Source organism: Sturnira hondurensis, unplaced genomic scaffold (genome assembly GCF_014824575.4).
Source record: "Sturnira hondurensis isolate 20B ecotype Veracruz unplaced genomic scaffold, ASM1482457v3 Scaffold0000648, whole genome shotgun sequence".
NCBI classification, from domain to species: domain Eukaryota; kingdom Metazoa; phylum Chordata; class Mammalia; order Chiroptera; family Phyllostomidae; genus Sturnira; species Sturnira hondurensis.
In genome coordinates, this window is record NW_028073279.1 from 11522087 (window position 1) to 11545779 (window position 23693).

Below are 23693 nucleotides of genomic sequence, written 5' to 3' on the forward strand. Positions count from 1 at the left end.
TTTTTTCCCCCAAAGTAAATAAAACTTATCGACCGGATAAGTATATATTTTTAATGTGGCTGTGACTTTTTCCCCTTTGTGTGGAAGGACCCTTTGTGTCTGCAGTTTCCTTTGGTATGTCTAGTTTGTGGCTCTGATGTCAAGTGACAAGTGGGGAGAACTGTGGCATTGGGGAGAATTTGCACCATGCAAAGATAAAAGAGCAGAATTCAGTGCTAATTTCCCTCCACAGCCTGGTTTCTGCCCAGAAGCCAGAGATGCTGACTCTCAGTGAAATCGATTTTGATTTTCATAGCAGAGCACCAGGCAGCAGGGCTGAGTGTTTCCAGGTGCTGTGCTCATCGGCTGTTTGCGTACCACTCCCCACTCCCTTCCCCCCCTGGAAGACACAGCCATCCTGCTCTTGGGGAACAGTTTAAATGACCAGGCGTGTCAAGCTGGATGGTGGCTGAATATCCCCCAGTACGGTCACATTTATTGGGTTCAATACTGAGGGCGTGTGTGGCTGGGGTGGGGAGGGGACGTTTTATTAGGATTGTTTACGTTTTTTAAGAAATGGTTCTCATGTATCATTTATGTGATTTTAAGTAAATAAATAATAAAGGCCATCATCCCTCTGCTCCTCAAAATAAAAAACAGGAGAAGAGAAGGAAAAATTCTTCACCATTTTACTAGCCCTGGGAGCCCAAGCAAATAAATGACCTGACTATTATTTAAGGTTTTATTTATTTATTTTTAGAGAAAGGGGAAGGAGAAAGAGAGGGAGAGAAACATGGATAGGTTGCCTCTCACCACCCCTCCAGTTCCCCCCCCCCCCCAGCCAACTGGGGACCTAGCCTGCTCCTCCCAGTGCCCAGCGATTGAACCTGCAAACTTCAATTCCCAGGCCAGCACTCAATCCACTGAGCCACACCAGCCAGGGTGCAAGTAGATAATGTGGATTTAGGGCTCCGCCATACAGACCACAGGAACTCCCTTAAGCTGATTCCAGTGAGGAGGGCGAGGAGCTGTCACTTGAAGCACCGCTATCTAAGTGGGAGCCTGGGGCCTAGAGGGAGGCCAGGCACCCTTGAGGCGGGGTGGAGAGGGTTCTGAGTTCAAGGTTATTCCACGAGTACAATGGCCACTGGTCTTCACTTTGGATGCCTTTGGCTCAACTCAGCACTGCCTGCCCCACCCTCTCACCATACTATCACACGAACTTCTCCTTTGCTGCTTAGTTCAAGTTCCGAAGAGGATCCTGTTGTGTGAGCTCAGTCCCCTGGAAGCTGAGGCTGTCTTCCCAGACCATGTCTTGGCCAGTCTCTGGTCCGCCTGGGCATAGGATTATGCTGAGGCACAAGTCCTTGCTGGGCCAATGACACGGGAGGGGAGGACAGAAGACAGTCAGAGGTACAGAACTTGACCTTCTGGAGCAGGACAGGGAGGTGGGCAGAGCCTCCTTGTGAAGGAAAGGAAGGTAAGCTGGAACTCAGGATTATGCCCAATGAAAATACTTACCGAGTTGTAACGGGTTTTTAACGTGGGGTCGACCGCGAGTGTATAGAATTCAGAGGAGCCTGTGAACGCGGGTGGTGAAAAACAATAACATCTTTATTTAGCCTTTTCTTCAGTAACGGATGTAGGCAACAAACACAACATATTTTCAGTACTTGTGACATTATTACCAGTAGAAATCACAGATATTGTCACACCACATTTCCGCTGCTGCAGACACCTTGAACTGACTTATGCCCATCGCAGCTCTGAGATTAAAGCAGTTGATACACCCACCCCTAGAGCATGCTATTAATGTGTTAATAAGGAACACATATCACTGTGTAACACAGTCATTTAAAAAATTCTAATAATTATATTTCAGTGTAATTGGTTTCCTTGGTAGTCTGCTGTGCATTTTATTTTGCATATTTTAAAACATTCTTAGAATGGGTCCATAGGCTTTAGCAGTCTGCTAAAGGGGTGTCTATGGCACAGAAGGGTGAAGACCCCCTGCCAGGAAGTCAGGAAGTGTTAGTTCCCAATGTCTTACCCCCTCGTCCTGATCTTTCATACACCCATCGATCTCTGTCTCATTAGTGCGAGACATTCTTGAGCAGTTGTAAATTCCATTTAATAGTTTGGCAAATTTGTAAGAACACGTAATTTGTGGTTTGGGTGGAGGGTTTTGATATATATCCAGGGGTTAATTCACAAATTGCAGGCACACATGGGCAACTGGTTAGTTAGGCAATTCTTACCAGCCCACAAACCCACAAGGCCCTGCACTGATGGCTTGGCGGCCCCCATGCAAACCAGTCCCTTGAAACAACCACTGAGTGGACGGTTTTGTTTCTGAGAGATTAAGAAGCTTGTGTAGGTGAATTGATGAAATCATTCGATCAAATGCAAGCTAGCCTCCTGGGGAGGAGGAGAAGCCCTGGGATGGGGAACTTTGAAGTGGGCTCTGAGATGGGGGACTGTGAAGGAGGCCAACTGGAGGAGGGGCAGAGTCTGGGAGGGTGTGAGAGACTGGCTGGTGGAGGAAGCCTGGAGAGAGGAAAGCCCCCTGGAGCAACATTAGGTGAATGACTGTGTTTTTTTGTTATTTTTAATTGAATGCTTACCATGCACCAGACACTGTGCCAAGTCCTGGAAATACAGCAGTAACTTAATGTTTACCAACTACTTAAGAAGATATGACTGTTATTATTCCCATTGTAATGGTGAGTGGAGGGAGGTTCTACCCTTAACACCGCTGCTTTAGGTCACGAACATATTAAGTGGTGGAGCCAGGAGCCTAGCTCAGATCTGGCTGATTCCAGAATCTTATGCCTTTAAAAACTACAGGCATCACAGAAGAGTCTGTTTGGAAAAACTGTGGCTGCCATTTTGTTTCGGCAAGAAAGCGCTTACTGTCCATCGGAGTGCCTTCTCCATCCTTCTGTTTTTGCCTGTGCTCACAGGCACCTGTGCCGTGGGTGTGAGGGTAGGATAAAAACGAAGAGCAAAAGCTGTGGGATTAGAACCCAGTTGTAATGGTGAGTGGAGGGAACTGGGTTCTAATCCTGGCTCTGCCACCTGCTGTCACCCTGCTGAGCTTTGGTTTTGATATCAGTGACACGGAAATAACGGCTCCTCCTTCTGAAATTCAGGTATTCTCTTATGAGTGCTTCAGTCCAGTCTGGACAGTCTTTCCATCTGAGTGCCTCCACCCACCTAGTCTTCTGGGTGATCGTCCCCGTCTTCTGCAGGTGTGGGCTCCTCTAGGAAGCTTCTCTGAACCCCTCTGACCTGGCCCGTGGGCAACAGGTATCTGTGCAGCTGTCCCCTGGGGGCGGAAGCCCCCTCTCCCCATTGCAGTGTCTTTTCGGTGTCACATTGGGCATCCTTTTCATGATAACAAGGGAAGGTGTCTTTTGATCCCCAGTTCAGGGCCCCATGGCTCATTCTTGGCATCTGTTCTGAGTTCCTTCACCTAGAGTTTGTCTCCAGGAAACTTTACCAGTGAGTGACATAGACCATCCCTCTTGTCTTACAGTTGAGGACACTGAGGACCAGTGAGGGCAGGTGGCACAGCCTGGGTGGCATGGGGCGTGAGTGACTGAGCTGCAGTGAGAACCCAGGGCTTCTGTTCCTGTACAGTGTGCAGCCCAACACTAACACTGAAAGTGTCTCTTCCACACTGTTAAGCTTGGGGACACTCACAGAGCACCTAGAAACACGTTCTCCTGCAGTTGCTACTTGCCCCTCTTGCGCCTGCCTCCTGGCTGGCCTTCCCTGATCTAATCTCCCGTTCTACCCCCCATGCCCTGGGCTTTGCCAGCTGCTGAAAGGAGCCCTGTGTTAGCCAGGTCCGTGGGAGGCCGCCTTCGGGGGATGCCTGGTGCTGCCAAAAGGCTCTTGCCCTGAGAACTCGGCCCACTGTCCCAGCTGAGGCCCGAAATTCCCTGCATTAGAGTCATTCCTTTGGATTCCTTTTCCGAGAGCTATTGTTAAAATGCAAATGTGCTGTCTTTCTGAAGGGGAACCTGTTAAACCACTGCTGTGGAGCCGAGCAAGAGGGGAACTCAGATTTTAATACCTCACACCACCTCCCTGCCCCTAGGTTTCTTATCTGTAACATGAGGGTGATAAGAGATAGCATTGTGGGGTCACCTCAAAGATGAAATAAGATAGTGCACAGAAAGCACTTTACATAATAAGTGGTCAATAAAATTAGCTCTTTTTTTTTGGTTTGTCTAAGGCAGTTGGATCATTTGGTCAGTTCTCTCATTGAAGTCCTGGTTCTTAGTAGGGTTTTGTGTGTGTGTGTGTGTTTTGTTTATTTAAGTAGTGTGGTCTTGCTTTAAGATTTATGTCCTTTGTAATTATACAATGGTTTTGAACTTCACTTTCTTGCCTGTAAAACAGGGTAGAAGATCCTACCTTCCTGTTTGTTGAGGAGTTATGCACTGAAGTGCCTGGGGCTGCTCAGCCTTCCCTGGGGCTCTCAGTGAAAACCTGTACTCCGACTTACCCTGGAGGTGGGATTGAAAGCCCCTGGGAATTAGGGGGGAGTTTTTTGGGGGGTCACTGGGGAGGAAATGGAGGAAAAAGAGTGGGAAGAAAGGGGAAGTGAAGAGGAGCCTGCCCCTCTGCCCCAGCAACTGGGATGTGAGTCTTGGTGGGAGGAGGCCTGGGAACCCTGCCTGGCTCTGGGGGAGGGTGGGCCCTGTGGCCTTTTCCCAGATCTTCTGCCTTCTGGGGGCGTCCTCAGAGGTTCTAAATTCCCTGGAGATATGGTATCTTTGGCCTCCCTCCCAGGCTCGATCTTGGTGGAGTGAGGATGGGAGACGGGAGTTTTCCTACCTCTGACCTCACTGTGGGTGTCAGTGGGCCTTGTAAACTGCTCCCTGGAGAGGGCAGCTGGGCTTCTGAGAACATCAACCGACACTAGGTTCTCTGCAGTTTCTCCTGAGACCATGGTGGTTCTTTTTGTCTTGGCCCCACCTCCTGGCCTGTGAGTGACAAGAGGCTGTAGGGTGGGGGCAATGTCACAGGAGATTGCTAGCAGCTTGCAGAGCAGAGTGCCTTCCTTCCAGGGTTCTCTGAGAGAGGATGCCCCTCTCTCCCCTTGTCTGCCCTGGCAACGAAAATTGCTGTCTCTTTAGCACGAAGCCTGCTGTGAGCTCTTCCAGTTCACTTTTCTGCCAGCTCTCCGGGGAACGCTCATCCTTACCACCATCCATCATAACTGAAGTTATCCTTTCAAAGCACAGCCCGGCTGATGCAAAAATCACTTTCCCCAGGGCTAAGGACCCAGAGAAAAGAGTGGAGGTGAACGCTGATTCCTGGGTCCTTGCAGCCAAGCAGCAGCAGCCTGACCCCTGCCTGCCGCACCCTGGGGAGGGGGGTGGGTTGCAGCTGGAGCTTTCCTGGTACCTGCTTCTGGGCTGGAGCACAAAGGAGCCAGCAGCAATTCCAGCCCCCAAGTAGGGCTGGGAGCCATGAGTTCATTGTATCTCACGTTTGTGGGTGACCTGTGAGCTGTTCCTCCCCTTTCTTCCCTCCTTCCCTCTTTCCTTCCTCCCTCTGTCATTCCCTCCCTCCCTCCCCACCTTCCTGCCATCCAGTAAATGCTGACGGATCACTTACTCTGGTCCAGGTACTGTTCGGGGCAAAGGGCTTACAGTCCAACAGAGGAGACAGACTCAGATAGCTAATCACAAGACAGTTTGATGAGTGCTCTGGCAGATGTTCTTACAGAATGCCATTGGTGTGGGGGGGTCAATCTGCCTGGTGTCTGGAGAAGGGGAAGGCTCTGGTAGGTAAAGCTGGCTTGAGGGTTTAGTAGGAGTTAGCAGATGGAGACTGAAGGAAGAGGATTCTGGGTATTGGGAGAAGAGAGCCTAGAAGACATGCAAAGTGGTGGTATATACAGGAAAGCTCAAGTTGGTCACTTATTCATTGAGTTTGGGTTTTCTCCCCTGTAAAACAAAGACAATAGCACCAAAGTCATAGCTGGCACACACGAAAAACCTTCCTTCCTTTTTTGCAATTAATGTTCTATCAGAAAGATTTAAACAAGACCAAACAATGGGAATGAGAGGAAGTGTACGAGAAGTGCATGGCAAGGTCGTTGCTTTTTGAAGAGAGCCTTGGAACGTGGGCAATATTAATTGAGATTAATATTTAGAATTAGGATGTATTGGTGCAATTTAAGCAGATTCTTGAAGGATGGGAACAACTTTGAGAAAGAAGACAAAGAAGGGGTCTTAAAATGTTAGGAAGATGTGAGCAGAGGCACAGAGGCATTCGGGCACAGGGTGAGCTGTGAGTTGCATTTGTGAGGGGTAGAGGAGTTGGGGGCGAGGAGGGGAACGTGGGCCGAGACCACGTCAAGGCCTAACTGGGCCTCGGTGGGCAGCAATTGGTTTGCATGTGTGTTTTCTTTTTTTTTTTTTTTTTTTTTACCTACATAGTGTTGTTGGTTTTGTGGTTTTTTTTTTTTTAAGAAAAGCATTAAGTCAACATTTAAAAATCAGATTTTACATAAATCCACATTCCTGGCTTCTTTTGACAAAAATAAAATCAGATCTGTCAACACTAGCCTTGAATGACTGTCCACACGCAGCACCCGGACGCAAGGTGCGCGGGGCACGTCGGGAGATCTCCGCAGTCCGAAGTCGTAGTGGCGGAGTGCGCCTCCCACTGGCCCGTTAGCTTATCTGGAACCTCCACCATTCAAATCACTCTAGAGGTACACTGGGTTCAGAAAGCTCCTAGTAAAATGCTGATGCATTACAAAGGAGGAGAAAGAAAGTTTTAAACCACTAACGCTGTCATTTCTTTATTATATTAGGGAGCAAATTTTACTACTCCTCAGAACATCTTAATTGTGGAGAAGCAGCTAGGTGGGGAAATTCTTGGTGTCTGATGGCTTGGGAAGGGGATGAGGGAGGGAAAGGTAGGAGCTGACACCGGAGAGGGGGAGATGTCGGGTCCTGCAGTGAGTCACCCCACCCCCTTCTTTCAGCCATGGCATCTGTAGCTATGCTGGAGAAAGACACCAAAACACCTGTCTTTGGCAAATACATATTGCATTGTAAGATGTTTGCTGCCTTACTTTACTAACCTTGTTAAGCTTAAAAATTGGACTCTGGGAAGACCAAGTGAAATTTGTGGGTTCTTTTTTAATTGGTAAGGAAACTAAAGGAAAAGAGAGATTTTTACATTTTTTAAAATAATTTTTAGATAATATGTATATGGTTTTTACCATTTGAAAGGCTCAATATGCCTTTGGAAAATGTTTGAATGTTATTAAACATTAAAGACTCAATATTCCCTATTTGAAAACATTTATTAAAAGTTTATTTTAAAAATTATACCAGCTCTTCTGGTCCCAGGCACTTGGAGAGCCACAGGCTTGGGTGCAGATATGGCCAAGTCCAAGAACCATACCACACACAACCAGTCCCCAAAATGGCACAGAAATGACATTAAAAAAGCCAATCACAAAGATACAGCTCTCTTAAGGGGGTAGACCCCAAGTTTCTGAGGAACACGTGCTTTGCCAAGAAGCCCAACAAAAAAGGACTGAAGAAAATGCAGGCCAGCAATGCCAAGGCCACGAGTGCACGTGCTGAGGCTTTCATGGCCCTGGTCAAGCCCAAGAAGGTCAGGACCAAGATCCCAAAGGGAAGCAGCTGCAAGCTCAGTCGACTTGCTTACATTGCTCACCCCAAGCTTGGGAAATGTGCTTGTTCCTGCATTGCCAGGGGTCTCCAGCTCTGCCCGCCAAAGGCCAAGGCCAAGGCTCAAACCAAGCCCCAGGCTGCAGATGCGGTTGCAGCTGCAGCTCAGGCTCCAGCTCAGTCTCCCAAAGGTGCTCAGCACCCTGTGAAGGCTCCACAATAGAGGCCTCTGTCTGCCCATGTGAGGACGGAAGGACTGGTGTGTCCCCTGGGCTGCTGTCTGCACGGACTAGGGTCCTCCTGAGATGTTTGTGCAAATAAGCCTGAGGCAAGATCTGTTCGTCAGCCTGTGTCTGTGATCCCAGGGCTGGGACTGGGGCTCGGGTGGGGTTGGTACCTCCATTTTCTGTGGGAGAAGGGTTCATCCCTCTCTGGCTGGTGGGATGCATATGGTTGGGCATCAGGGCAAGTACCATATATAATGCGCACCCATGTTTTTGGCCCAAACTTTCAGAAAAAAATTTTCGTTTTAATTTTCTAATTCAATTATTTATTTGTTTATATTTAGAAACAACACTGATTATCATATGCCAGGGTATTATTTTGTATATGGGTATCGTTATTGCTTTCTAGAGTTATACTTTTAACACATAAGCATAAGCAAAAGAATTAAAAACATTGCCCTGGCTGGTGTGGCTCATTGGATTGAGTACCGGCCTGAGAACCAAAATATCACTGGTTCAATTCCCAGTCAGGGCACACGCCTGGGTTGCAGGCCCAGGTCCCCAGTAGGGGGTGCATGAAAGGTAACCACACATTGATGTTTCTCTCCCTATCTCCCTCCCTTCCGCTCTCTCTAGAAATAAATAAATAAGATCTTTAAAAAAATTATGCCAGTTAGTAACAAGTGTTTAAAATAGTATAAAACATATGAAGGCAAAAACTGCAAACAGTCAAGAATTGGCGGCTGGGCATGTGCGACAGTTTGGAGTGTATTATTCTAGGGTTGGTGTATTATTCTATTATTATTCTAGAATAATAGAATAACCTATTATTCTAGGGTTGGTGTTCTATGTGGGATAGAACTGTATCCTTGTATACGGCCAGGTAGTATACCCATAAATGTATGGATAGAACGTTTTTTTAATAAGAATAAGGTTTTACATATATTCTGCTCTGTTTTCCACCTAATGCGCTACTCGAACATACTAGGTTATTGCACCACCTCTAGGCCTATGTCGGGAGGGTCTGCGACGGAAAACACAGCAGGATGGAAAGAGCTAGTTGTGAGTCCCCACAGCGCCCCACATCGAGCCTCAGTGCTCTCTCTCTACAACAGAGATAATAATTCCTTCCTTCAAAGGTTAGAATGAGGGTTAAATAAAATGCAGATGTGCTCAGTCCAGCCTGTTGGGTATTGGGTGATCAGAGCCCACTGCACCATTGGCAGAAAGGAGGCCCTGCTTACATTTTCCATTCTTTGAATTCCTCCTTCTCCACCCTTCACCACGTTGAGGGAGGAATTAGAGGTGGGGTGTCAGCTGTGGGGAGTGAATCTGCGATGACTTATAACTTTTCAAAATGTAATTTAAAATGCTCCTTTCAGTGCTGAGTAACATTAAAACCTTAAGCAGTTCATTAATAGATACATTCAGTGTTGTTTGGGACATTTCCTCTGGACGCTCTTTTATTTACTCAGCTGCAGAAAAATTCCTGAAGCCAGGTATGCAGATAGGAAGCCATATCTGATAGAAAGGCTGTGACCCAGGCCTGGCCTTCAGCAGGGCACCGTCTCACCTGTGGGGAAACTCAGCTCCTTTTAGTGGAAGGGGGATTCGCACCCTGTCTTTGCAAGTGACAACCCCTCCCTGCTACCTACTTTTACTTTTTCACTTCTCTCCTTCCTTTTCTGGATCTAGGTTACAATATTTCCCTTCCACTTTAAACAAAGGCCTCTTAGTCCTGTTATCTCATTAAACCCTCCAACATCAGATTTCCATATTATTATGTGACAAATGAAGCAGCTGAGGCCCAGAGAAGCTGTGATAGGACCAAACTCACACAGCAAAAATTGGACGAGTCTGGATTTCTTGGCTTGGAGCCATGAGAGTCCTGGTGTATTATATTCCTTCCTTTTCTAGTTGTTGGCAAAAAGCTCCTGAAATGGGTGGTGCGGGAGGGGCCCTAGTTCTGGCCAGTTGGGAGTTACCTTTTAGAATGTGTGTGGCTGTTGGGCTTAGGGTTCTGGGAGAGTCTGGTGGGAGCAGATGAAGGGAAGGGGTTTGGAGGTCACGTCAGGGTCAGTGGAAGGGGCAGATGGGAGCTGGAGAGGTTGAGAACAGCCCAGTGCAAAGCAGTCCTTGAGTTCCCAAGTTCATTTGCATGCCCTTGGCCTGTCCTGCCTTATAAAGAAGGCAGAAGTCATATACCTTGAACTCTCATTTCTGCCTCACCACCTCTCTTTATATTTGCTCCCCGTCCCTTGTCAGACAGAGCCAAGCCTTAAAAATTTCCCTTCCTGTCTCCAGAAACACTCTCCTTCAAACTGGCCGTGAACTCTGGAGCTGGAGTTTCTGGCCTCAAATACCAGTTTTGTCTGCTGCTAACTTGGGTCAGGTATTTCGCCTCTCTGGGCCTAGTTTCTCAGTTGCAGAATGTGACTCATCAAATCACCAATTCAATGTGAAGATTAAATTCAATTCTGGTGCATGGTGCAGCACCGTGTCTGCAGTCAATGTCAGCTCTCGTGCCACCTTTTTCTTCTCGAATCTCAACCCACTCCCTTTTCCTGGCTTCTTCCCCATGGCCTGCAAACGTGCTCACCTCTCCCCTCCCTTGAGTGGCTGCCCATTTCTCTCCGGAATCCCAAAGTAGTAGCAGAGGAGCCCCACCTGCTGTTTCTCCCATCTCGTGGACCCTCGGCGGCAACATTCCTTGGCACCATGGGAGCTAAGCTTGGCCTCATCAGTTTTTTCAAGACCTAACCTACCCCCTTTGGACTTCTGGTTTGTAAGCCACCCTGGTTCTTCTCCCACATCTGCTCCCCAGCTGTGACTTTTCTCAGTTTTCCTCATACACCCCCTCTGCTCTCTCTTGCTTCTCACCCCCACCTCACCTCTGCAGTGCTTGCACTGGTATGGAAGACCCTAGAATCAACACCACTCGTCTTCAGGTTCCTCTCTTATCCCACACCCACCTTTCAGCTGTCTGCTGGGCCACTCTCTCTCTGGATGACCCCTTTCTTGTGGGTGAACCCCTAGTCAGGCGTTCCCAAGGACAAACTGTCTGTCTTCCTTCTCCCAAATCTCTTCTCTTTTTGTTTTTCTCACTCAGCTGGTGTTCCCACTCCTCTCTGGTTACCCAGGTTAAAAACCCTGGAGCTTTAGGCACCCCTCCTCTCCTCCCTGACCCAGTGCCTGAACTAAAGTGAGTGCCCAGGAACCAAAGGCTCCATTGGCTGCCAAATCCTGGTGTTTTCATTCTTCCTTTCTCCCTAGTTCATCACCTTTTAATTTCCATTGCAGAGCCCATGATAAGAATTTGATATACTTCATCCCAATTAACCTACACAACCCTTGAGGAGGAAATTGTGTTTTTCCTGTTTGATATATGTGAACCCTGGTGCTGGGGCAGTTTAGGGAACATGCTTAAGACACAACTGATAAGTGGCTGAGTTGGGATTCAAACTCAGGCCCACCTCACTCCAAACACCACGTGTTCATGTTGGGCTGCCTCTGGCAGTTCTGGGATTCTCTATGCTCTTCCCAGAGCTGAAGAAGGATTGGAAGCTGAATACCATGTATGTACAGGGACACATTCTCCTGCTCCTTTATTGTTGTATATTGTTCTGTTACCCTGCTACTCTCTGGGCTCACGGCTAGGTGCCTTGATCCCAAGGGTCAAGGCACCTAGCCGTGAGCCCAGAGAGTAGCACCAAGGGTCATTTGAAAGTCTTGACTGAGCCCAGGTCCCTGCTGTGAAATGCCAGAGTCTAGAGGTAGGAATGTGCATGTGTCTTTGGATGGGGCATATGTTTTCCTTTCTCTGGGTCTCACTCTCCGCATCTATAAAATGAGTGAGTTGGACCAGTTAATTGCAAGAGCCTGTCTAGCTCTTATACTCCATGAATGTATTTCATGGTTCTGTTTACTTGGAACCTACTGTGTGCTTAACACATGATAGGTGCTGCTGGGCAATGCAGAAAGAGCACAAAATGCACTGCCCCAGGCTTCAGTGAGCTGACAAAATTATTCTGGAAGACAAAGCCAACATTCAGGAAACTGCCAACAGTAAAAAACATTATGTAATTACATCTGTAATCTCAGATTATATACATTTGTGATGGTTCAATAAAGGAGAAGAAAAGCTGCTGTTCTCAAAAGAAATAAAAAAAGATATAAAAGGAGCGGTTAGTAAAAGCATTAGGTCTGGCCAGACCTCTCATCAGACTTGCTACTCTCTCTACCCTCTCGAAATCCTTTGTTCATTTCTGAAGTATTTGTGCTCTCCTAATGGGCCAGGCTCTGGGGATGCACCCCTCCTTACTGCAGCCAGAGTTGTATCCAAACCTGGTCTTGGTCTTGTTTCTCCTCTGCTGAAGACTCTTTGCTGGATTCCTGCTCTCTACAAAATAAAACGAGCTGACCTCCAGCCCCAGCCTTCCCCACCCGGGCTACTGCCCTGCACTCTGAGCCTGGTTCACTGGTTCATTCCTCAAACCCACCATGCACGTTTTCATCTCTGAGCTGGCATGCCCTTCCCCCATCTGCCTGGGGTGCTTTCATTCATCCTTCAAAGCCCAGATCAGATGCCGTGACTGTGATGCCCTTGTGGTCCTCCGTAATGCCTGCACCCACCTGTATGAAACTTGTGTCCTGATTTAGGTCTCTGCCTCCCACTTTGGACTGTGATTTTCTTACAGGGTCTTTATTCCAGTCTTATTCATCCATGAATTCACAGACCCAACCCCTATGCCTGAACAATAATTTCTAATGAATGGATGATTGAATACCATCTGTAGAGGCTAATTTTTTAACAAAAAGGCTCCTTGCTCCCTTCAAGCTGCCTGGCTGTTTAACTTCATGCCTCGTGGCTTGTGAGGGCAACTGGATGATTGTCTCCAAATGCCAGTGGAGAGATGCAACCACAAGGGCCTCACTTTGGCCCGAGAGGGGGCGCTTTCAGAAGCCATGGCAGCTGAAACCACATGAAGCACAGGGCCGCAGTGAAGGAGGCATTTGTGTTTGGCTTGGCAGGCAGGAGGCTTTGCGCTCCCGAGTGCAAGTGGGTAAGTATGTCAGGCAGGCTCCAGGCTGTACACACCCACCAAGAGGCTGGACCCCAAATGCCTTCTGCCCTGGGAAGAAAAGGAGGCATTGTGCGTGCTGGCTGCACTCCAAGGGAAATATTCCTGTTATTCTTCTGTTTTTGAACTGCTCCCTTTTTAAAGAAGAACAGTCCAGATGTGAAAATCTCTCCCCCACTTCAATGCTTCCTGCTCACCAACTCCAAATCAGTTGCTACCTTCAAAATATTAATGAATCTATAAACCTGTCAGTTATTTGTATACACACCAACTGTATCTTTAAGGAGCACTGCTCTGGCTCAGCAGGGTGCAAGGCGCTAGGGCGATCTCCTCCCTCCCTCCAGGTCCGTTTTAGGCTCTATCTCCTGATTAGCGGGTGTCCCAGTCCTGTGGACAGGGCTCTGCTCCTTCTGTGGAGCCTGATGTCCCTCTGCAGCTCAGCATTCCCGCCTCCAGGCCACTGTCTGCCCCTGCCTGTCCGAGTCATACCATCTCCCACTCCCCTTCCCTCCACTCAGGGCTTCTTCACAGGTGTGGACAGGACCATGCCTCAGCCTGGGTGGTTAGAAGCTTAGGCAGGAAGACCTGAATTCAACCTTAGCTCTGCCTTTCACTGTCTTTGTGACTTGGACCAAGTTACTAAACCTCTCTGGGCTTTGACTTCTTTGTTCTGGTTGCAAGACAGAACAAATAATACCTGACTTCGCACACAGAGCCACTGGGAAGAGGAAATGATAATAGTGTGCTACTTGGCACGATGCCTATCATACCATACGGCAACTCTCAATAACTATTGATAATAAAACAACGGACACTTATTGAGCACTTATTAGTTTCATCCTTCTCTGAGAAACAAGGGCAACCACAGCTTCTGTTTGAGCATTTCCTACATGCCAAGTGCTGTGTTAAGTACAGGCATGCTGCCACCTAAAAGTGCGTAGTCCTGTTTATACCCTTTCATAGCTGAGTAATCTGGCTTGAAGAGGTAGAGAGATGTGGCCAAGGTCACACAGCTTGCAAGCACTGGAGCTAGGAATTGTGCCAAGGTCTGTTGGACCCTTTCCCATCCCTTCTGAACCAGGCAGACACCCCGATCACACGCCCGGCTTCTAGGTGCTGGGGCCAGTGGCATCAGCATCTCCTGAGAGCCTGTTAGAAATGCACATTCTCAGCTTCATCCCATACCTGCAGAATCAGCATCTGCATTTTAACAAGGTCTTAGCAGATGTATCCACATAATAGTTTAAGAAGCACTGAACTGTAGTTTACAAAATGTTTTTAAAGTAGGTTAGAGCAAAACTTCTCAAACTTGAGTGCACACGAAAAGCACCTGGAGAGCTTGTTAAAGACCCGGAGACACAGACTGCTGCTGGAGAGGTTCAGATTTTGTCTCCATTGCTTTCACTTCATGGGGTCCTGAGAGCAGGTGTACTGGGTATGAGTGGGATCCAGGCAAACTCCTGGTTCAAGTCTTGTCTCAAGGTGGCCCATGGTTTATATTTGCTGGAGTCATTAGGGAAGTGAGGGACCCAAGTTGAACCCCGATTTGCTCAGTGGAGTCATTGGCAGCAGCATCCCCCCACTTTCGGGGAAACTGCCGCCCTTGCGCAGAGGTACACCTCTCCCGCCATGCATCCTTGAGTCAGCCTCTCCAGCCCCTCCCCCTCCCCCGGTGAACAACAGAGAAATGAAATTAATTTGTAACCCCAAACCCTCGTATCTGGCCTGAAAATACATCTTTCTAATGGAAATTTTGACAGAGTGGAGGGCTGCAAAGCACATTTTCTCTAAAATTGATATCTGTGTAACTGGACTGCTGCTGTCTGGTTAAACAGCAATTAAACGCCTCAAGACTCCTTGGAACCTTCAAAGGTTATTTATTTGAAAAGCAATTGTGTTGTATCGATTAAATAATTTTAAGCTAATTAGAAAGTCACTGCATTTCTTAGTCTATTCCTTTGCAAATAAATTTATCTTATTCATAGACCTACTGCATGTCCAGAAAATGTTTATATTTTAATAATCGTCTGGTATTTAATGAGCATGGCTAGGGGTAAGAATTTTACACTAAATTCTTCTAGCTTGTTCCTTCTCTTTCTGTGTAAACTCACTGGCAACCTCACAATCACGCAAGCGGAGTCTGAGGGGGAGTACGTGGTTCAGAGCCGGGTCTCGACTTTCAGACACACCTCAGTTAGAATTTCAACCCTGCCATTTACTAGCTCTGTGCCCTGACCCTGTCTCGGAGAAAAGGCTATAACAACATCTGCTTATTATGGTCATGGCAAAATTAAGTAAGATACCATTTATACAGTATTGGGCAGTGTCTGGTTCATAATTATTATTATTATAACAATATAATTATTCACTCTTGTTATTATTCTTCAATTCTTTAATCTGTAAAATGGGTGTGGTGGGGAATAAAAACATAGACACGTGAATATTCAAAACTTTTTTGCCCTGACCAGTGTGGCTCAGTTGGTTGGGCATGGTCCCACGAAGCAAAAGGTCGTCGGTTCGATCCCAGGTCACGGCATATGCCCGGGTTGCAGGTACCATTCCCGGTTGTGGTGCATATGAGAAGTAACAGATTAGTGTTTTTCTCTCACATTAAAGTTTCTCTTCCTCTCTTTCTCCCTCCCTTCCCCTCTTTTTAAAAACAAATAAATGAAATCTTAAAAAAAACAACTTTTTTTTTGCCTATGGAACTTTCATGTGATTTCCTTCTAAGAAAATTTCTGGTGTAGTTTGCTTGGCTGTTGCCCTTCAATTATGATGGAGACTGGGGTCACCCAGTCATAAGAAAGAACTGGACGAATGGAGCTGATAGTGGAATTCTTGGTGATGAGGATAGAGAGAGACTGGGAGAGGATAGGCAAGTTGATACCAGAGGTGAGAGAGATGAGTGAATAAAGAGTCAGGCAGGAGGGATGGTGGGGGGCTGGGCACACTGCTTCTGGAGCAGTTGCATTGCTGAAATAGCAGAGATAGGAAAGAGAAAATTTAAGACTTTGCTTTGTGTTGAGAATGAACTTCCCCTTTGATGTTTTCTCTAGAGACTGCAGTGGATGTTTGGATTGCCTCCAGTTCATTTTTTCCCTGCTTAACTGCTGTTTCTTTGATCACACACTTAGCTGAGGCTGGGTCACCAAGCAGCCATCTTTACTGTGTTCACAGTGGAGTCGGGACAGTGCTGTCCCAGTGCTGAGTGAGGATGGGTGGAGGACTCAGTACAGAGTGAGGGCTTCCCTTCCTGCTGTGGTGCATCATACTCCCCTGCAGCCAGAGGCTGCAGCAAAGGTCACCAACCAGAATATGCACCATCCTCTGGCTCTCTTGGACCACAATAACATCACTACTCCCCGTTTAAACTGGAGACACCAGCCACAGTGTTTTTTCTCAGAAAAAAAACAGCACTGGGGTGTCCTCCAGTTCCACACTGCAGAGCAGTGCCCTCAGCATGACATTTAGAAAGGGAAGCATGGGATCAGGACTCTGGAACTTAGAATCTGATTTTGGCCTTGATGTACCATATGGATAAGTCATTGAGCCTCAGTCTCCCCATTAGCAAATGAAGATAATGTACAAGGTCCTGTTTTATATTCTTTGCTTCCAACATTAGAGAATCAGCAGGACTCGGGCACTTGCCACCTGCAAGGCACTGGGCTGGTGCCCTCAAGGATACCCAGAAGCATGAAAAGAGGTGACTTGACTTGAAGGACCCCCATAATCTGGCTGGAAGGAAAGATCTGAGTTGACTTACTTACTTACTTTGATTTGGAGTTACCTAGTAAAAGCCATCTTTGCTATGCTCCAAGTGCCCAGTCACTTTATGACACCTGTGAGCTGCGATAGGGTGACACACACATGGAATACGACTTTCAGAAACACCTTTCCTTAGTGACTTTACCCACATGAAACAAAACCACACCCAAGCCAGAAGAGTATACGATCTCCCTTTGTTTTGCCAGGTGGTACCCTGGCAACAAACCCCATCTCCTTCAAGGGAAAGGTGAAGGTGATAGAGGTTTCTAGAGCTTTCCTTCTCTCACTGTGTCTCTCTTGTTTATCTCTGAGGATGCCTCCAGCCTTCCTGCAGCTGCACACTGCTGAGGCTGAGGGCTCGTCATCCTTGTTTGACCCATGTCACATATGCGTGCCTGCTTCTCTTTAGACAGTGCTTGCTAGGGGGCCAGGTGGGACTGTATGAAATAGTAATAAAAGGCTTTTCAACTGGAAAAATCTGGAAACATCATTGGCTCCACCTAGGTGTCTGGAAATTACTTACCAAGCTCAGTTTGGTTTTGCTGACTTTCCTGAATGTGCAGGCTGTGCCAAGAAAAATCTTCCTCCCGACCCAAAAGGCAGATGCTGCAGCCCACGCAAGCCCTGAAGTGTCTGCACCTGCAACCTCTGCTCTGAAGACAGGCTGATGCCTGTGAAGGCTTTTGCTGGAGTCTGACCAGGGGCAACGAAGCTGGGAGTGGGGTTTGCCCAAAGAGGGTGGGGTAAAGGCTGTCCCACTGAGAAGGACGTGTCTGTGCCTACCCTTGAGATGCTTTCACTGAAGTGACCCAGGAGGGAGGAAGTGAGGCTGAATTCCTGGGTTTATTCCAAGTTGTGGTTCCCAGACTATTTTGACCATGGCCCAATTCCGCCAAGCAAAAGACCTTGTGGCCCACCAAGCCCACTCATTCCCACTTCCCATTGGGAAAGAATATGGTAATAACAGAGGATGAAAGGGGAAGAGAAAAATAACCAAAGGGTCATGCAGTATATACTCAGGACAAAAATCAATGGGAACTCTGAAAAGTAATCCTACAGATAACATAAATTAATAGAATAGAAGCAGTTTAAAAAAACCAAGCTAACCCTGATGCTTCGTTGTAGCAGTTAAGGGTCATAGTTGTAAACAACAGGACACAGAAGAGGCATTCAAAAGGATGTCAGGTCATTCCGCCACCCTCCCTCAAAGCACTTGCCTGTAGCCCTTCCTTTTTCAGGGCACTTTCCTTCAATTCGAGGTCTGTCCTGGGTGCCTCTGCCTGCTGAGCTCAGGGTCACGACTGAGTCGTAGCCGTAAAGGAGGCTGGTACTCTCAATTCTCATTTCAACCCTGGGGAGGTGGGACTCCAAAGGAAGAAAATATAGCAAGCATAGGAAGGGTGTTCACAATGTGCTGGGTGGCCAGGAAAAGCACAACAAATGTCTTCTGCACTAACACCCTTGCTGAGAGCTGCGGCAAGTCCAGCCCCCGGCCTGCGTGCATACGCGGGAGACTTGCCATGCTGTTTACTGATGGAAGGAGGTCACACGTCTTTGTGGAACAGAGAGTTAATGTTCTCAGCAAACTCTTGTGATGAACTATTTTTTGTTTATAAATGCCAAGGTTTATTAACTCTCAAAAGCTCACTTATTTTGATCCTAGATCCTTTATAAAAATGAAATTCTATGTCTGGGGTTTTTTGGGGGGATGATAAAAATGTCCTAAAATTCTGATTATGGTTTTTTCAACAAATGGTGCCGAGAAAACTGAGTGTTTACATGCAAAAGAATGAAGCTGGGCCTTTATCTTAAACCATATACAAAAATGATCTCAGAATAGATATGCTAACCTTAGGAGACGAAACTATAAAACTTCTAGAAGAAAACATGGGGGAAAATCTTTATGATGTTAAATTTGGCAACATTTCATGAATGCCATACTAAAGCACAGGCAACAAAAGAACATATAAATCAGTTGGACTTCATCAATATTAATGACTTTTGTGCATCAAAGCACTCTATCAAGAAAGCCAAAAGATCTTCTTCGGAATGGGAGAAAATATCCGCAAATCAAGTATCTGATAAAGGGTCAATATTCAGTGCATACAAAGAACTCTTACAACTCAACAACATTAAAAGCAAACATCCCAGTTCCAAATGGGCCAAAGACTTGGATAGACATTTCTCCAAAGAAGATATGCAAATGGACAATAAACGTATGAAAAGATGCTCAACAGTCATTAGTCATCAGGAAAATGCAAATCGAAACCACAGTGAGATAACACTTCCCTCCTACTTACACTTACTAGAATAGCTATCATAATTTTTTGATGAGAAAAAAAATTGTTTAAGATACGGGGAAGTTGAAACCCTCGTGCGTTGCTGGTGGGAATGTAAAATGATGCAGTGGCTTTGGAAAACAGTTTAGTGGTTCCTCAAAAAGTTAAGCAGAATAACCACATGGCACAGCCATTTCACTCCAGGCATATACCCAGAATAAATGAAAGCAAGAACTGGAACAGATTTTTGTGCACCAATGTTCATAGTGTCCTTGTTCACAATTAGCAGCCTTTTTCAGCCAAAAAAGATGGAAGAAACCCAAGTGTCAGTTGGTAGAGGAATGGGTAAACAAAATATGCTGCACACATATTTAATGGAATATTAATATTTAATTTAATGGAATATTATTCACCCATAGAAAGAAATGAAAATTTATGTATGCCAGGGCTTGACTGGACCTTGAAAGCATGCTTAGTGAAATAAGCCAGACACAGAGGTCAAATATTATGATTCCATTTACATGAGGTACTTAGAATACACGAATTCATACAGACAATAGGTAGAACAGATATTGCCAGGGCTGGGGGCAAGAGGGAATGGAGAGTTATTATTTGAGTTACAGAATTTATGTTGGAGATGATGAAAAGGTTTTGGCTATATATGATGGTGATGATTACATGACATTGTGAATGTATTTAGTGCCACTGAGTTTTACATCTACAAGTGGTAAAAATGGTAACTTTTATGTTGTGTGTATTTTAACACAATTTTTGAAATTAGATTGTGGAAATGTTGGCACAACTCTGAATATACTACCCCTATGGAATTGTACAAGTTATACGGGTAAATTGTATGGTACGTGGGTTATATCTAAATAAAGATGTTTTAAAAATATCCTTTCCAGCTATGATAGTCTCTATGATACACCTATTCATTCATTTATTTTATTTTTTAAAGATTTTATTTATTTATTTATCTTTAGAGGGGAAGGAGAGAGGGAGAGAAACATCAATGTATGGTTGCCTTTCGTGCATCCCCTGCTGGGAACTGGCCTGCAGGGAACCAGCCTGCAACCCAGGCATGTGCCCTGACTGGGAATCGAACCGTGATCCTCTGGTTCGCAGGCCTGTGCTCAATCCACTGAGCTACACCAGCCAGGGCTCGTTCATTTATTTATTCATCGATTCAACACATTTTTGTTGAGTTCTGCCATGCTGTTATGAATAGGGTGACAGAAAACCAGATGTGACCCAGGCCCTTTCCTTGCTTAGAACACTGTGGGTATTAAAAAATAATTATAGCCAAGATTTACGGAGTATTTCTTACAAACTGAGCATGGACACGTGCAGTTTACATCCCATGTCCCCTGGGGTCCTCACACACATGTACTTAGTTGGCCTCTTCTTGAATAAGGAAATTTGCTCAAGGTCATGGAGCCAGGATTTGAACCTGGTCTGTCTTACCTCAGACCCTGTGCTCTTAACCACTCAGCATCATTTGTGGCAGTTGACTTCCAGCCACTTAGAATTGGGACATCCCTGGAGACCTGCCTTGAGGCCAGCCTATCAGGCCAGCACATCTGATAGTGTTGAAGGGAGAATTCGAATGAGGTGGAATGACCTCCAGAAGGTAGTTGGTGGGTTTGGAAAAGAAGGCCAAAGTCAGTAGAATCTTGCAGAGCCATGTATAGTAATCATTATAAAGTAAGTATAACTATATTTTAAAGTGGTTTTGTGATAGAGTTTTAAATACAAAGTTGAATTCATAATTGAATGTATATTAATAGCTCATATATTTATTATAGATTAACACAGACCCTCTGTTTAAGTGATGGACATGTATCATCACTTTATTTAATTGTCCTGACAGATCCGTCCGTGATGTGTAGAGTGCATTCCTATTCCTAGTTTACAGATTAAGCGGCTGCGGCACAGAGAGGTTAAGTAATTTGCCCAAGGTTACACAGTCAGTGGCAGGGCTGGGATTCCTTGGCTTGCAGCCCAGACTCTTAACCACCATAGAACTTGCTTCTGTCAATTGTGCTGAAATATGCAGAATAGGTGGACATGAAACTAGTATCCAGGTGGGAAGGTATGGGTAATTTCCCACCTTTCCCCCCAGGTAATTTAGTTCTTATTTTCTAAGAATACATCAATCATAATAGAAATGATTTTTTAGACCAAGAATACACATGTGACCTTTTTCATCCCCTCACTTCCCCACTGTATTCGGTTGAGTGTGACTTTGGAGTTGCGTGTGCGCCTGCACAGATGAGCCTGCTCCCCGGTGCATGCAGGCAGTGACGTGGCGTGCCGGCCTGTGTCACATGTGTGGTACCTCTGTCACCGGCAGCAGCCTCAACGGGCTGCTGCAGTCTTCTGTGGAGGGTGTGTCTCGTTCTCACCATACTCTTAGAGACACTGAAGGTCTTTCTTAGATGAAAAAAAAGTTTTTAACTTGTAAGAGAGTCTGCGTTGTGCCGTCGTTAAGAGCAGCACATTAACTGGATTCACGTGTAGCCCGGACACCCTCCGTACCTGGGCGTGGGCTCAAGCCTCAGCTTCATCCTTGGAGGATGGAAATAACCAAACTGTTTTGCAGGGTTATTGTGGGAATCTGCCTGGACAGTGTTTGCAGTGACCTAGGGTGTCTGGCACTGCGTAGGGTAAATGAAGAACATGGCATTTCGATGTTTACATAGCATCTGTTGGGTTATTAATTCATGGGGTTAAACACTTTTCCAATATTAACCACTGGCATTTCTTCTTTTCTGAACTGCCTGCTCTCGCCCCTTCCTCGTTTGTCTATTGGCTTCTTGGTGTTAGTGTGTTTGCGTCAAAGACTAAGAGCCTTCTGGAAGGCTCTAACTGGAGGGAGGGATGATATCTTCATTTTCATCCAGGGAGCATTTTGCACAGGTTGAGTGCTGCTTTCTCTCTTCCTGCTATTGGCCCTGCTTCCTCCCTGAGAAATTTTCATTTGCTTCAAAGGGTCAGTTGTCAGAATCTATGATTTCCCTCTCTTGGAACTGCTGCAGCCACAGGTCTGGCGTGCATGATTTCTCTTCCCCATTCTTTCCTGTTGCATTCTGTCAGAATGGCTGTGGCCGTAACCTGTCTGCTCTGAGGGGCTGAGAACAGCACCTGTACCTAACAAAGGGGCTTCTCCTCAGCCCTGCATAATCACACAGACTACGGACAACTGTTCCTGAGCACAGGGCAAAAGCCTAAAGGACTGCTTAGATGGAAGGCACGTTCTTAAGACAGTTCCTCTCCTTTTCCCACTTGCCTGGTGCCCATCTTTGCCTGGCTCGGATAGCCCACCTTTTCCTCATTGTAGCACAGAAGGAGCAGAATTGGAAGGTTTTTAAACTACACAAGGAATCAACCCTCTTAGGCAAGTGACTCCTGCCAGAAAAGTTCTTGTATGTATATGTTTGTTCCAGGAGATGCTCCAGGTGGCTTGGTGATAACATGCAGTTGGCTACTGGTGTTAAGACGTATGTTTGAGAGAGTCAGAGGGGTGGGGGTATGGTGGTACCCCAGACATGGCAAGGGCCAGAAGCCATGGAGGGGATCACCAAAGAGGCACAGACTCCCCTAGAGAGAGTTTTTTTGGATTCCTGTGAAGGCCTTCCCTCCATGTGAGGTCACTTTTGCTCCAGCGACACCAGTGTTGAAACTCACATCCTGTATTCGTGTGTCTCCTGCATTCACCTGCATGCCCAGGTCAGGCCGTATGATTTAGAGGAGAGGGTATTAGACTGGGAGACAGAAAAATCTAGGTTTGAGTTGAGGCTTTGCCCTTTTTTATCTTTGTAACTTAGCAAACTTTGTTTTGTCGTCTAGACAATGTAGGATAATATTCCCTGTTCTGGCTACCACCTTGCTTGACCACGGAGTTAAATGAGTGGACTGGACAAGTTAGAAAGACACAAAAGACAGAATCTCTCCTCCTCTTAGAGTCATGGGAGGTGAATACGGTGTTCTTGTCCAGGTGTCTCTGCAGGACCTGCAGAACTGGGACTGCCACTTCTCTCCAGAGAGAGGTCTAGAGACGTTGGAGATTGTGTGTGTGTTTTCCTGAGGCTCTTCTGTCCCAGCATCTGAGTCAAGCTGATCAATGGCCCTGCAAGGGGCCTGGTACCTTCTTCCCTCAACCTACCATCTTTTTCTAATCACATGAGAGGCCTGGGTGCTGGTGGAAAAGCAGAGGTGCTTCCTTGGTGCTGAAGGTCGCCTGGGTTTAGAGGTGTCAGGACTGTGAATAAGGTCAGTGTCACAAACTTTGTGGCACATCTCGCCCAATGCTTGTGGGGGAGACAGACATAAAGGCAAGAATCCCGGTGATGCCTGCTGCAGGAGGGGGCAGACGGGGCAGTGCCAGTGGGGAGGGTGGCCCCTGCACTTGGAGGGGTGAGCGGAGCCTGGAGCACAGGTGGGAACTGGCTGGCCAGGGTTTCTGGCGGTATGTTGGGTCTGGCAGAAAAGTTGCGGCTCTGGAAGTCAGCCTCTTGGCTGTTTGTCCTGCACAGAGAAGACTGTATTCTGGGAGAGGAAAAGAGAACGCTTCTCTTCCTCACGTGGTAGACCGGAGGGGAGGAGTGAGCTGCTGAAAAGCCACGGGGCTGGTTACATGGAGGGCTGCTTGTCACTCAGCCTTGAGTGCAATATCCTGTGCTTCCAGGCACT

General features: G+C 46.6%; 2 protein-coding genes across 2 annotated transcripts in view; both read left to right on the forward strand.

Moving 5' to 3' along the window:
* Positions 1-23693, forward strand: part of KANK4 (KN motif and ankyrin repeat domains 4) — a 65481-nt gene that overhangs the window by 4600 nt on the left and 37188 nt on the right. The window lies entirely within an intron of this gene.
* LOC118985258 (60S ribosomal protein L29-like) lies at positions 7355-7875 on the forward strand. Its single transcript, XM_037043669.1, is given in 2 exon segments — positions 7355-7463; positions 7466-7875. Coding segments are annotated over 2 exon segments (477 nt in total). The 5' UTR covers positions 7355-7396.